This window comes from Dioscorea cayenensis, chromosome 16 (genome assembly GCF_009730915.1).
Source record: "Dioscorea cayenensis subsp. rotundata cultivar TDr96_F1 chromosome 16, TDr96_F1_v2_PseudoChromosome.rev07_lg8_w22 25.fasta, whole genome shotgun sequence".
Lineage (NCBI taxonomy): Eukaryota > Viridiplantae > Streptophyta > Magnoliopsida > Dioscoreales > Dioscoreaceae > Dioscorea > Dioscorea cayenensis.
Window position 1 is genome coordinate 11,711,297 of NC_052486.1, and position 11,678 is coordinate 11,722,974.

At 35.0% G+C, this 11,678-nt stretch overlaps 2 protein-coding genes across 5 annotated transcripts; one reads left to right on the top strand and one right to left on the bottom strand.

Moving 5' to 3' along the window:
• Nucleotides 1–2,227: 2,227 nt before the first annotated feature.
• Nucleotides 2,228–4,642, bottom strand: LOC120279392 (probable receptor-like serine/threonine-protein kinase At5g57670). Of its 4 annotated transcripts, none has more exons than XM_039286325.1 (7): nt 4,197–4,642; nt 3,851–4,093; nt 3,606–3,763; nt 3,460–3,539; nt 3,251–3,386; nt 3,034–3,183; nt 2,228–2,636 (listed from the first exon to the last, which is right to left on the bottom strand). In XM_039286325.1, exons 1-7 carry the CDS (start codon nt 4,396–4,398, stop codon nt 2,499–2,501), a joined length of 1,107 nt encoding a protein of 368 aa, XP_039142259.1. In that variant the 5' UTR covers nt 4,399–4,642; the 3' UTR covers nt 2,228–2,498. The 4 variants fall into 4 exon arrangements, with proteins under 4 accessions (XP_039142259.1, XP_039142258.1, XP_039142261.1 ...); XM_039286324.1 differs by having other exon boundaries at nt 3,851–4,105; XM_039286327.1 differs by having other exon boundaries at nt 2,554–2,666; nt 3,851–4,105.
• A 2,286-nt stretch (nt 4,643–6,928) lies between these two features.
• Nucleotides 6,929–7,835, top strand: LOC120278515. The gene is made up of 2 exons (XM_039285295.1): nt 6,929–7,072; nt 7,194–7,835. The coding sequence occupies exons 1-2, from the start codon at nt 6,929–6,931 to the stop codon at nt 7,833–7,835; spliced, it is 786 nt and encodes a 261-aa protein (XP_039141229.1).
• Nucleotides 7,836–11,678: the final 3,843 nt, after the last annotated feature.

Consider the following 11,678-nt stretch of genomic DNA (forward strand, 5'->3'; position numbering starts at 1 on the left):
TTGTTCACTCCAATAAACCAAAAAGAACAAGACTTAGCCAGTTGCCCGAGTCATGTCACATGCAGGAGAGGGCTTACCAACAAAGAAGCCACGGGTATTAGTGCACCTGCTTTCTTTTAGAGTTTATGTTGATTATATCTTACACATTTTTTCAATTGTAAATTTGGGTGATTCGTTTGTGGATCTAGGATTAGGTTTGTGTTCTCACCCGTTGCTGTTGTTTGAATCAAGGTTTGTATAGTTTACTAATTTTTTGTAAGTTTTTAATCCCCATTTTTTAAAAAAGTTTTTTATCCCTATTTTCGGCTGCATTCGCAACTGTTCTTGCATTAGAATGAATTTTACAATTATTGGATGAACACATAACCAAGTTGAAATTTCTTCTTATTATTATTTTTTAAAGTTGGAGGATTTGAAGCTTTAAGGGGTTATTATAATTAAATAAAAACATCTAAAATGGTGATGTTGAGATGATAACATTGCAAATACAACTGAGTTAAATTTATATTAAAATAAAATTACATCATTATTAAACTATAGAACTATATTCCTGAGATGGTTCCCAAATTTAAATGAAACTTCAAAACGACACATGAAGATGAGATGATTATGCAATTTGGAAGAAAAAAATATGCATATTTGAAAGACAACTCGTGCCCTCTTCTTGATCATGGCAATACTCCTCTTTTGCCCACTCCTTTTCCTATCTTTGCTCCTATGAAAATGCCCAAGAAGATGATGATGATGACGACTAATGGAGACAAGGGCAACCCTGTGTGACATGTGACAAGTGTGATGATGTGGAAAGTTGGGTGGTGATATGGTATGACTTAATGAAGTGGAAAGACATATGTGGACAAACTCAATAAAAACTCCATGCTGATTGTGAAATTCCAGACTCCACATGAGCTTATTTATGCCGGAGTTTGTAATCTTTTTCTATTCAAATCAAAGTCAGGGAGACCTAAATTAGGAAAAAAATAATAGTTTAGTAATCTACTCAAAAATTTACTCCAATTATTTTTAACGTGATCCTTCATATATATAGACACAACCCAAACCCATCAATTAAATGGGTCAACGTGACTCAACCTATAAACCATTTATAAATTATTTTATTAAAATAATATTACTTTGATTAACTAGTTTTACACATCATCCTATACAACATATTTAAATAATTAAATTTTATGCATTAAGCTAAATTTAATAAAAATTTAAAATTACCAGTATAACCTCTTAACCATAATTGAATTTCTTCTGCATTCATAGACGTTTTTAAACTGAATTAAATAATTATTAGTATTTAATGTTAGATAGAAAATAATTTGTTCACATAAAAATATAAAAGCTGTATATTGATTTTCTACATAATTTAGTTTTACATTTCGGCTTTAGTCATTTATAAAATTAAATTAAATTTTAAAAAATATATTTATCTACCATCACGATATTTATATACATAATAGATATTTAAACAATAGTGCTCAACTTTGTAAAAAAAGAAAGTAGTGCTCAAAGTATTAAGAAAGGGGGAGAAAGAACTTTCAATAAATTAATTTAATTATTAAGCAAAGAGTACAAAAAAATAAATACTTATCAAAACCTCCATAGTTCAAGATAACACATGTGGAAAAGGGTATTTTGTGGACATATTTATAATATCCTTTGCCAAAAATCCACAAATTATTCACTGTAAAAAAAATTTATAAAATATTATAGGGTTAAAATTTTCTCTATATTCATATTAAAACATAATTATTGTAAATCCAAAAAATTGCTACTTTTTTTTATTAAATAAAAAATATTAAAATTAGTGTAATAAATATTTTTTGCGTTGACACTCTATTAAATGGGTTTAGGGTTGACTCATGGCGGATCTGGATATATATATATATATATATTATCATTAAATGTTCAACTAAAAGTTATGTGGGTCGAGTTCACGGGATTAAATACATCTTAGCATCTATATTAAGTTGTTATACTCTTTTGTCTACAAAGATGAATTAAATAATCTTGTATTGAATTAAAGATCTAAACAACTTCATTTTATTTATATATACAAAGATGGATTACATAATCTTGTATTCAAATTAAGGATACAAAAAAATTCATTTTATTTATATATACACATATGTCAATGGTAGAAAATAAACTAAATAGTTTTACATTAATACTTAAAAAATTTAATATTCGGTCAATAGCCTCTTGATTCATTGCCATCAATTTTTTTTAATAGAGTGCTCTGATACTACAGAAGAGGTGAATTCTAATTTTAATTCACCTATTGAGAAATTAACTTCACAATTATATACTTTCATAGCAATTATTTGCCCACATTTCATCTAAAAACATAAAAAAATTCTCTACCAGACACTTTGAAACGGGCAATTTTTTCATTACCCTCTAAATCAAAGTGTGCATGTACATTCTCTTATACACCCCCTCCAAGTGGGGCCTTGGCTAAGTAATTCTAGAGCAAAAAAGTTACATGCTTAAGAGGTACTCAAGGATGAAGATGTTGTCTTATCACACTCATCAAGATCTTCAAAGTCCCATAAGTCCTCCTCTTCCCCCTCCGGCATCTTCCAACCGTTCTGCGGAGTTTCGCCATCGGTCAATAGCTGCAACACCTGCCACCATCCATTTGATTTATGCTATAACTGCAGTTCAAATGCTTTCTGTTATCTTTTACTTTGATTCTGTTGTTGGCTTAATTTGAAATGTGGGATTAGGTTCTAACTAATGCTCTTAATTAGCATCATGAAACTTAAATTAATAGTTTTAAACACATGATCTCTTCCATGGCGTAGTAAACAATTAGTTTCAGTAACAAGTTGTTGCTCACGGACTATTTCGGTATTTGAACTTATACTCCCTTGACCAGTCAAGATTCTGGAATTCATTTATTCAACTACCTACGAAATCATACACGAACACAAATTTTTATTACTTGTCAAAGTACTCTACCAGTTGTCTAAAATGCTATATACTTATTTTGTAGAAAACTTGCTAAAGAATTATTAATACCTCGGTCATAGACGGTCGCCAAGATGCGGTGGCTCGAACGCAAAGCGAGGCCACAAAGGCGAGCTGACGTAGCTGGCCGATATTGAATTCATCACCAAGCCGGGGGTCTACTAATAAATGTACCATTTCATCGTCTAGATACGTTTTTGCCTGTGTTCATAGAGCTAATCAAGATCAAGAACTCAGCATTATGAAGCAACAAAATTAAGACATTTACCCAACTTAGGAGGCTTCTGTGAGACCCATCCACTGGCTTCCTCCCAGATATTATCTCTAAGAGAAAGACTCCAAAGGCGAACACGTCCGTCTTCTCGTCTACAATGCCATGCATGAAGTACTCCGGAGCTAAATACCTGTTTTCATTTTCCATAATGTTGAATTCAAAATTCTTTTGCAGAAAAGAATTAGTAGTAGTTTGATAAATACCCGACCGTTCCTTCAATTGGTTTCACTGCACAGTAAGTCCATTCTGATGGCAACCATTTCGCGAGACCGAAATCAGATATCTGAAATGAGCATACGAGTTTCAGTACTGGATACGGATACTATTTGAATGGCTGTTTGTATATTACCTGAGGCTCATAGTTTGCTGTGAGGAGTATATTGGATGCTTTTATGTCTCTATGAATAATCCTTCTCTGGCATCCCTTGTGCAAATAGTGAAGTCCTTGTGCAGTCCCAACTGCAATTCCGTACCTCAAATTCCAAGTTAATGGCAGAGAATTCTCCTCTGTAACATATAAATCAAACACATATAAATTCAGCTCTGCATGCTTGAATCTTGTTCCAATTAATTTGAATTCAAGAGTTTGGTTACCATGGAGATGAGAGGAAACAGAGCCATGAGATGAGAACTCGAAAATGAGATGAAGATCAAGATCAATGCAGCAGCCAACAAGTTCAGAGACATTTGGATGTTGAACATGGCTAACAGTTCCAAGCTCAGTCAAAAACTCTTTTTCTCTTCTCTCATCACTTGTACCTCTTGTTAGCCTCTTCACAGCGATTACACGACCATCGGCTAATACTCCACGGTACACTTCTGCATGTCCTCCACTCCCTACCAAGTTTCCTATTCAAATATGAAACATTGCAATGTATATTCAAGTTCTTCATCCTAAAAAAAACACTGAGAAATACAATGAGGTCAACGGTTTACTGACCTTGATGAAAACCATTAGTAGCTATGTGAATCTCAGCATAAGTGAAGCATCTCCAATTAGGCTTCTGTAGTGGCTTTGCATCGCTTTCTTGATAAATACAAACACTCTTCTCTGTATCAACTTCGTCGACGCTGCTTCTTTGACTCGAAGAGAATGAGAAGAGTCGCCTGAGGCTCTTTCTTCTTAGATTCAACTGCTTCATATCTTCACACTGTGAAATGAGGTTCTCTAACAGCAAGAGAAGGGAAGAGTATGAGATACGGTGAAGATTATAGGAAGCATTGGTGGCTGAACACAGTGAATGACTGGTTTCAATGTATAGGCTTCTTTATTGGTATTAATCAATATTTCAATACAAGTATTTCTGAGCAGAATGCAGGGGTTACAGAGCATCCTAAGAGCAAGTCTTAGTTGCCACTGTGCAAGTTGTATTCTTGGCTTTCTGGTTATGGGGACCACTCAAATGATCAGAACCACTGGACTAATTTCTCTTTGTACCTTATGTTCTTCATTTAATTGTTTTCCAATCTTGCAGCTATGAATTGAGAGGATGGGAATTAAACCCAAACACCCGGAGATATAGGCTAAGGTTGTGTGGATATGTTCATGGCGAATAAGGGGACCAGATTGTCTAGCTTGGTCTGTGTACTGGACCAATCCATAACCAAATGATTTAGTAGGGGTTCACCTCAATGTGGGGAGATGCAATTCAATTAGTTATAGATCTAACTCAGCCATCAAATACTAGTAGAAATATCGGTCATGTTGCTGGTTAGTTTCTGTTTACATCCAGTTTTAAATATGTCAATGAATTCCCAGTTTTTCATCTTTCAGACTTTTATACTGTAGGTAATAAATTGTTCATCCATGGACCACTAAGTTTGACATTAACCATGATTACATGGATACACTATGGATTGGGAAAATAACAATATAGTTCCGCATAGAATCTAATGAATGGTTCATGAATGACACAGGTAGTCTGTCCTATAAATCATCAGTTAGACAATCATACTTATTTTAGACTAAACTAAAACATATTCTGAAAGTTGTTGTTCTGTTGTAAAGTTTAGGTCATGGGATCTTGTGTTTGAATAGATTAACTATACAATTCTGTTTGCATCTAAGCATCAATAATTATCAATGAATGCACCAGCTTAATTATTGTGAAGACCAGCTAGATACTCGACCAAAAAATTGGTGGTTGGTGGCCACCTTCTAAGTATGATATAGGCTTCTTACACATGTTATGCTTTCATTAGTGCAGATAACTTATATTAAACAATATTTCCCTTAATTTAATGCTGCAAAAATTATGAGTTTTTTGTCAGTTATTATTTAAATGCTATGTCTAAAATTGGAGTGGGCCAATAAAGGCTTTAAATAGTAGTCAGTTATAATCCCAGAAAAATTTACTGTTTTGACCCACATACCTGGTTACAACATGAGCTATTTGCATATGAGGTAGAACTGTTCTTTATTTTGACCTATTGGAATCCTTAAAGGGATAAAAGAAACTAGTGTAGTACAGTATCAATATAAGAAATGCAATTACATAAATCAAAAATAGTTATTAACAAAAACAATGTTGATTATACTTAATTGCTACATCTATACTGAATCAAAAAGTGTCAAATGGGTCATTCTGGACTAGCAAAGCACAAGCTCAACATATAATCGGCACTATATGTGCTTATGCTGCCACAGTTACTCTTGTGGTTGTACTAGGCCGAATTAGTCTGTCAACTCTAGAGGTTGGCCTATTACATCACCCAGCCCCATTGAGTTATATCTTATATGTATTGTGCCATACTAGCCTTGGTTTTTTTAAGTAAACATTACAAATTCTAAAAAATCTTTAAAAATACTTAAAATTTTAAAAAAATAAATAAATAAATAGGTAATCAGATATCAAATTATATGAGTGAAAGATTTTAAACACTCTATTAATGTTTTAAATGAAATATGTATATATATATATATATATAAGGAATAAGTATTAATTATCAAGTAATAAGAAATTAAGAACTAAATTTTAAAGATAACATTATTGGATAATTAAAAATTATTTGAAGCAGAAAAACACATAAATTTTGTGATTTGTTTAAAAATTATAAAAAATAAATTTCTCGCTTTAAAAAAAACTCAAAAAAATACCCATGGATCCAAACAATACAAAAATAATTAATTATTTAAAAATTTTGGATTTAAATATTAAATTCAGAAAATAATTCTAGTTTTAATCCATTTCTAATTATTAAAAAAATAAATAAAGGACATTTTGAGACATATTAATCTGTTTCTAGTATGTTTTTTTAAATCTCCACCATATAGGAAAAAATTAAATAATAATTTTATCTTATTAATCTTTACAACATCTTTTTCAACAAAATTGTTTAACGAAAAATTTTTATATATAAGAATTTCATTGATTCATATAACAAAAAGATGTTCTAAAAAATATGTTTAACAAGAATATCAACAAATAATATATAAGATGATAAACTTTTGCTCTGCTAGCACAAAACAGCCTGTGCATCATCATAAGTAGAAGCCACGTCCACATGAAATCCATATTTTTTTTTCTCAGCATGTACCTAAGCTCCACATGAATCCACTCAACATATATACCTCTTAATCCCATGCAATCCATTCACAACATCTCCCATCTATTCTTTGCTTTCACACTTAGATAACAAAAGAGTTGTTGTTGCACGCCTGAACAATCCTTGATGCCTCCTGAACCGAGAGATCCTCTGCCGGCCCTGTCGTGGGCTGAAGTTGCACAAGCGGCTAGGCCTCGTGTAAACTCTACTCTTCCGGTTGATGCTTCCGTCTTGGAGAAACTAAAGCAGACTGTCTTGGATGTCTTCAAAGTGGATGAAGACATTTAAGCAAAGGGCATTACAAAGGTTCCAACATGCTTTGTATGCCAAACTCTTTGGTAAAGCCCCAGCTTTTGAATAAGTGAAAACTACCTTATTAGGTCAGTGGCAGGATTTTGGCAGAGTTTTGATCTCTGATATGCCAAATGGTTTCATGTTAATTCGCTGTGAATCGGATGAAGTTAAGCAAAATATTATCTTTGGGAGGCCCTGGAATGTGAGTGGTTTGACACTCCAGGTTTCATTGTGGCAACCTAACTTTGAGCCGGCAACAATCAAACTCTCGAAAGCCATGGTCTGGTTGCAGCTCCATAATCTCCTGGTCGATCTTTGGGAAGGAGAAGCTCTTGAAGCCATTACTGAACCTATAGGCAAGCTTCTCAAAGTTGATGATTTCACATCCTTCTTTTCCAGAGCGAGATTTGCCCGAGTTTGTCTTGAAATCGATCTTTTGGTTACTCTGAAAAGAGGGTTCTTGCTTGATGACAAGGATGGTAAGGTCTTCGTTCTTGTTCTTTGTAAATGTCTTCCTACGTTTTGCTATTGTTTTGGGTTATTTGGACATGGATCCACCTCCTGCGGTCATCATTGTGGTTTTGCTCCAACCAAGGAAACCGGGATTGCTCACTCCGACTCTGGAGTTGATAGCGATCCTAGGGTTCTAGTTGGCCAGACACAAGGAGGTGATACCAGTCTTGTTGGTCCCAGTAGTCTAGCCCCGATGGTTGATGATAGCAATACACCGGAGGACTAGGTTTGTGGATGGTCGTTACTCGCCAGCGGCGACGTGGTCAGGGACACAATGGTGTGGGTAATTCGTTATCATGTGTCGTGCATGCAAAAAATCAAGCTGTTGGATTGCCCCAATCCAACGATCCGCCTAGGAACCCTACATCTTCTTTATAGTCCAATCGTGGAGGCATGAGGTGTAGCTGGAAAGGTAAGGGAGGTCACCTCCTATCGCCTAGGGACCAGCAACCTACCATCCTTTAACGTGACGACCTGGAAGCTAGCAAACATAAAGAGCCATCCTTTCACTTCTCTGATGGGATGGAAAGAGTGCAGGTGAATACTTTTTGATGTTCCCAATATCAGTAAAGAAGAATCAAAGGGAAAGGAACTCGCGGTCTCTGGGGGATCCTTAGTTAGGAAATCATTTTCAAAGGGTTCTTCTTCCAAATCGATGGAGATTTCTCATAGCGCCCCTCTTCTCCTTTGTTCTTTGAAGTCCAGGTTGCATAAACAGCAAGAGGAGGCTGATAATATCCATAATATGTTGGTTGATAGTGTGGAGGTAGCTCTTGCGGAAGATGGCGGTTCCCCAAAAGATTATGATCATTCTATGTCAGGTTCGGAATGGTCAAAACATAATGAGGACATGAATGAGGAAATGGAAGATGACCTCACGTTGGAGCAGGCTCAAGAGGAACTCAGGAAGGAAGCATTAGTTCATAAAGGATGCTAGTTACAAGATATCTTCCCCAAAAAAAGAAAGAACAGAAGGAAGTGGAAATGGATCTTAGTTGGTTCATTTCTTAGCTTTCTTTCCCGTTTCTTAAATGATTACCCTGCTTATGTTGTTCATTATTTCTAGTTTTACTAATTCCTTGATGATGACTTCTCTAAGAATTCTTTGTTCGAATTGTAGGGGTGCAACTGGTTCGGATAAGATAAACTGTATCAATATGTTGGCTAGGAAACATAATCCCATACTCATCTGTTTGGTTGAGACCCGAGCTGATACTAATCGTATATGTCATTTTTGCTCCAGGTTTTCTAGAAAGTGGGACTGGGCAGCAATAGCTGCAGATGGATACTCAGGAGGCATCATCACTCTTTGGTGAGATGGTTTCAGTTGTGTTACGCCAATTGTGAAATCTAGATATGTCCTTCACTTGGTAATCTCTAACCCTTCTTTGAATAAAATGATTGTTTTAGTGATTTATAATAGCCATCAAGTTCAGATTCAAAGGAAGGTTTGGGAGGAGCTTTCTCACTTGAATTCTCTTGGCATCCCTTGGTCCATCTTAGGTGACTTTAATGCAATTACAGCTGCTGATGAACACAAGAGAGGAAGATACTCGTATTATTTCCTTAAGGCCAGCTTTTTCTCTGACTTTATCTTTGATAATTCTCTGCTTGATATTGGTTACATAGGTTCTATCTTCTCCCGGTGCAATGGCCGGAATGGTTTTGCTAGACACTGGGCTAGACTTGATCGATGTGTAGTTAACCATTTTTGGCTTTCGTTATTCTATTGTTTTAATCTTTTACATTTACCCAGGTTAATCTCTAAACATTCTCCTATTCTATTGATTGCTTCTAGGACTGCCAGTAATCATAGTAGAATTTTTCGTTTTGAAAATCATTAGCTGGATTATAATGATTGCATAACCACAGTCAGAAATGCCTTAAATTTCCATGCTCGTACCTCTCTTATGCATGCTTTTGTCCATATCTTACATAGAGTTAGGTCTAAGTTGTTGTCTTGGAAGACTTTGGGTTCCTACAATCTTTAAAGGGATACAAGGGCCACGGAAGTTAGTATCCAGGATTTAGAAATAGACAATATTGCTAATCCCCTTGATGAGTCAATTAGTTCTAATCTCAGAATCCTTCGTAACAAGCTTAAAGCTTTACTCAGATAAAATGAAAAAAAAAAATGGGCTTAGAGGGCTAGGTTAAACTTGGTTCATAAGGGTGACTTGAATATCTCCTTTTTCCATAAAAATGCCAAAATTAGGAAGCACATCAATTACATCTCACATATTTTGGATATCAGTGGCAATGTGATTACTGATCATGACCAAATCACCCAAATCTTTGTGGACCATTTCACTCACCTTTGGAAAGATAACAACAATACTTCCTTTGATTTCATTTTTGATGCTATGCCTAATGATTTGCCTATAATTTCTACTAGGGACAACACTTTTCTCACTAGAAAAGTCACCAAGGATGAGGTGTTCATTACTCTAAATTCTTTGCCTCTTGATAAAAGCCATGGGCCTGATGATTTCAATTTTGAATTCTACAAATATTTTTGGGGAAGAACTTTTGATCATCTCTTCTTAGCTATTAAAACTTTCTTTGAAATTGCTAGAATGCATAAAGCCTGGGGAAGAACTTTTGTGGCCCTTATTCCTAAGATCGATCACCCTAAAAACATCTCTGATTTTAGACCAATTTTTCTATATAATGTTTGTTATAAGATTAAAGTATTATTGGAACCTGATTAGTAGGGAACAAAGTGGTTTTGTTCCTAGACGAGCTCCTATGGATAACATCATTGTAGTCCAGGAGATAGTCCATTCGATTAATCAGGATTTTTCCACTCTCCCTAGGATGATTGTTAAGGTTGATGTTGAGAAAGCTTATGATACATTAAACTAGAATGTTGCTCTTGCTGTCCTCACTAAAATGGGTTTTCCTAGCATCTGGGTTTCTTGGATTAGTTCTTGTTTGAATAATTCCTCTTTTTCCCTTCTGGTTAATGGGCAACCTTCACCTTAGTTCACTTCCTCTAGGGGTGTTATAGGCAGGGAGATCCCATCTCTCCTTATCTGTTTATTCTGGTCTCTTAAATTCTATCTAATATGCTCAATAAAAACAAAGCTTTTGAACCTTATGCCTGGTTTCTACAAGGAATTAAAATATGACTTCAATCATCTTATGTATGCAGATGACCTCATTTCGGTCACTTCTGCTAGTAGAAGGGCTGCTAGAAACATCCATTTGTGTTTGAGCATTTATTCCTCATTAACTGGCAGAAATCTAACAATCTTAAATCTGATACCTTCTTTTCTATTTGGTTGAATCAAAGAATTGTTAATAGCATTTGTCATATCTTAAGTTTCAAGAGAGGTACATATCCTTTTACTTACTTAGGGGTGTTGATTTTCCTAAAGAAGTTAGTGGTTTCCCATTTTGATAATATGATAAGGAAGGTTAATTAGCAAGCTGCTAGTTGGAAAAGTGCTAAAATCTCTAAGGCCGGAAAAGCTATCCTGATCAATAGTTCAATTATGGCTCTCCCTTCCTATTATCTTACAGTCTACCCCATTCTAGACTTAGTTCTTGATAAACTTTCCCATTACTTAGGGGTGTTGATTTTCCTAAAGAAGTTAGTGGTTTCCCATTTTAGATTAGACAAGCATTCTCTAATGGCTAAAATATTTTCAATTATCTAAATAGCAAGGATATTATCTGGATTGATATTATTCAACATAAATATGGCATGCAGAATATCTGGAACGGCTCTCCTCCTTCCAAATGCTCCTGGTTTTTCAGGGGTTTTTGTCGAACTTTGGAAATCATTAAGCCTTATCTTTGGATCAATGTTGTTAATCCTTTTCAGATTTCTCTAATGCAGGGTCCTTGGCTTTTTGAGTTTTCTTTGAGTGTCAAGCCTACCTTCATTAACATGGATGTGGATTGGGAGAATTTCCCTTTCTTTGAGTTTCACAATGACTTAGGCTGTAATGTTCCAATACTAAACTTTGCTTTTGGTAAGAACATGGTCTCTCCTGCTATTGACTTGGCAAGATTGATCCTAATGGCCCCGACTACTGGGTCTGGTTCCCTAATGCTAAATCTA

What these genes read in the sequence shown, in the direction of transcription:
- LOC120278515 (XM_039285295.1), top strand. Translation starts at nt 6,929, where the DNA reads ATGCCTCCTGAACCGAGAGATCCTCTGCCGGCCCTGTCGTGGGCTGAA. An exon ending in CTGTCTTGGATGTCTTCAAA is followed by an intron (nt 7,073 to 7,193) that starts GTGGATGAAGAC and finishes GGTCAGTGGCAG; the next exon opens with GATTTTGGCAGAGTTTTGAT.
- LOC120279392 (XM_039286324.1), bottom strand. Translation starts at nt 4,398, where the DNA reads ATGAAGCAGTTGAATCTAAGAAGAAAGAGCCTCAGGCGACTCTTCTCA. An exon ending in TACTAATGGTTTTCATCAAG is followed by an intron (nt 4,106 to 4,196) that starts GTCAGTAAACCG and finishes ATATTTGAATAG; the next exon opens with GAAACTTGGTAGGGAGTGGA. An exon ending in TGTTTCCTCTCATCTCCATG is followed by an intron (nt 3,764 to 3,850) that starts GTAACCAAACTC and finishes TATATGTTACAG; the next exon opens with AGGAGAATTCTCTGCCATTA.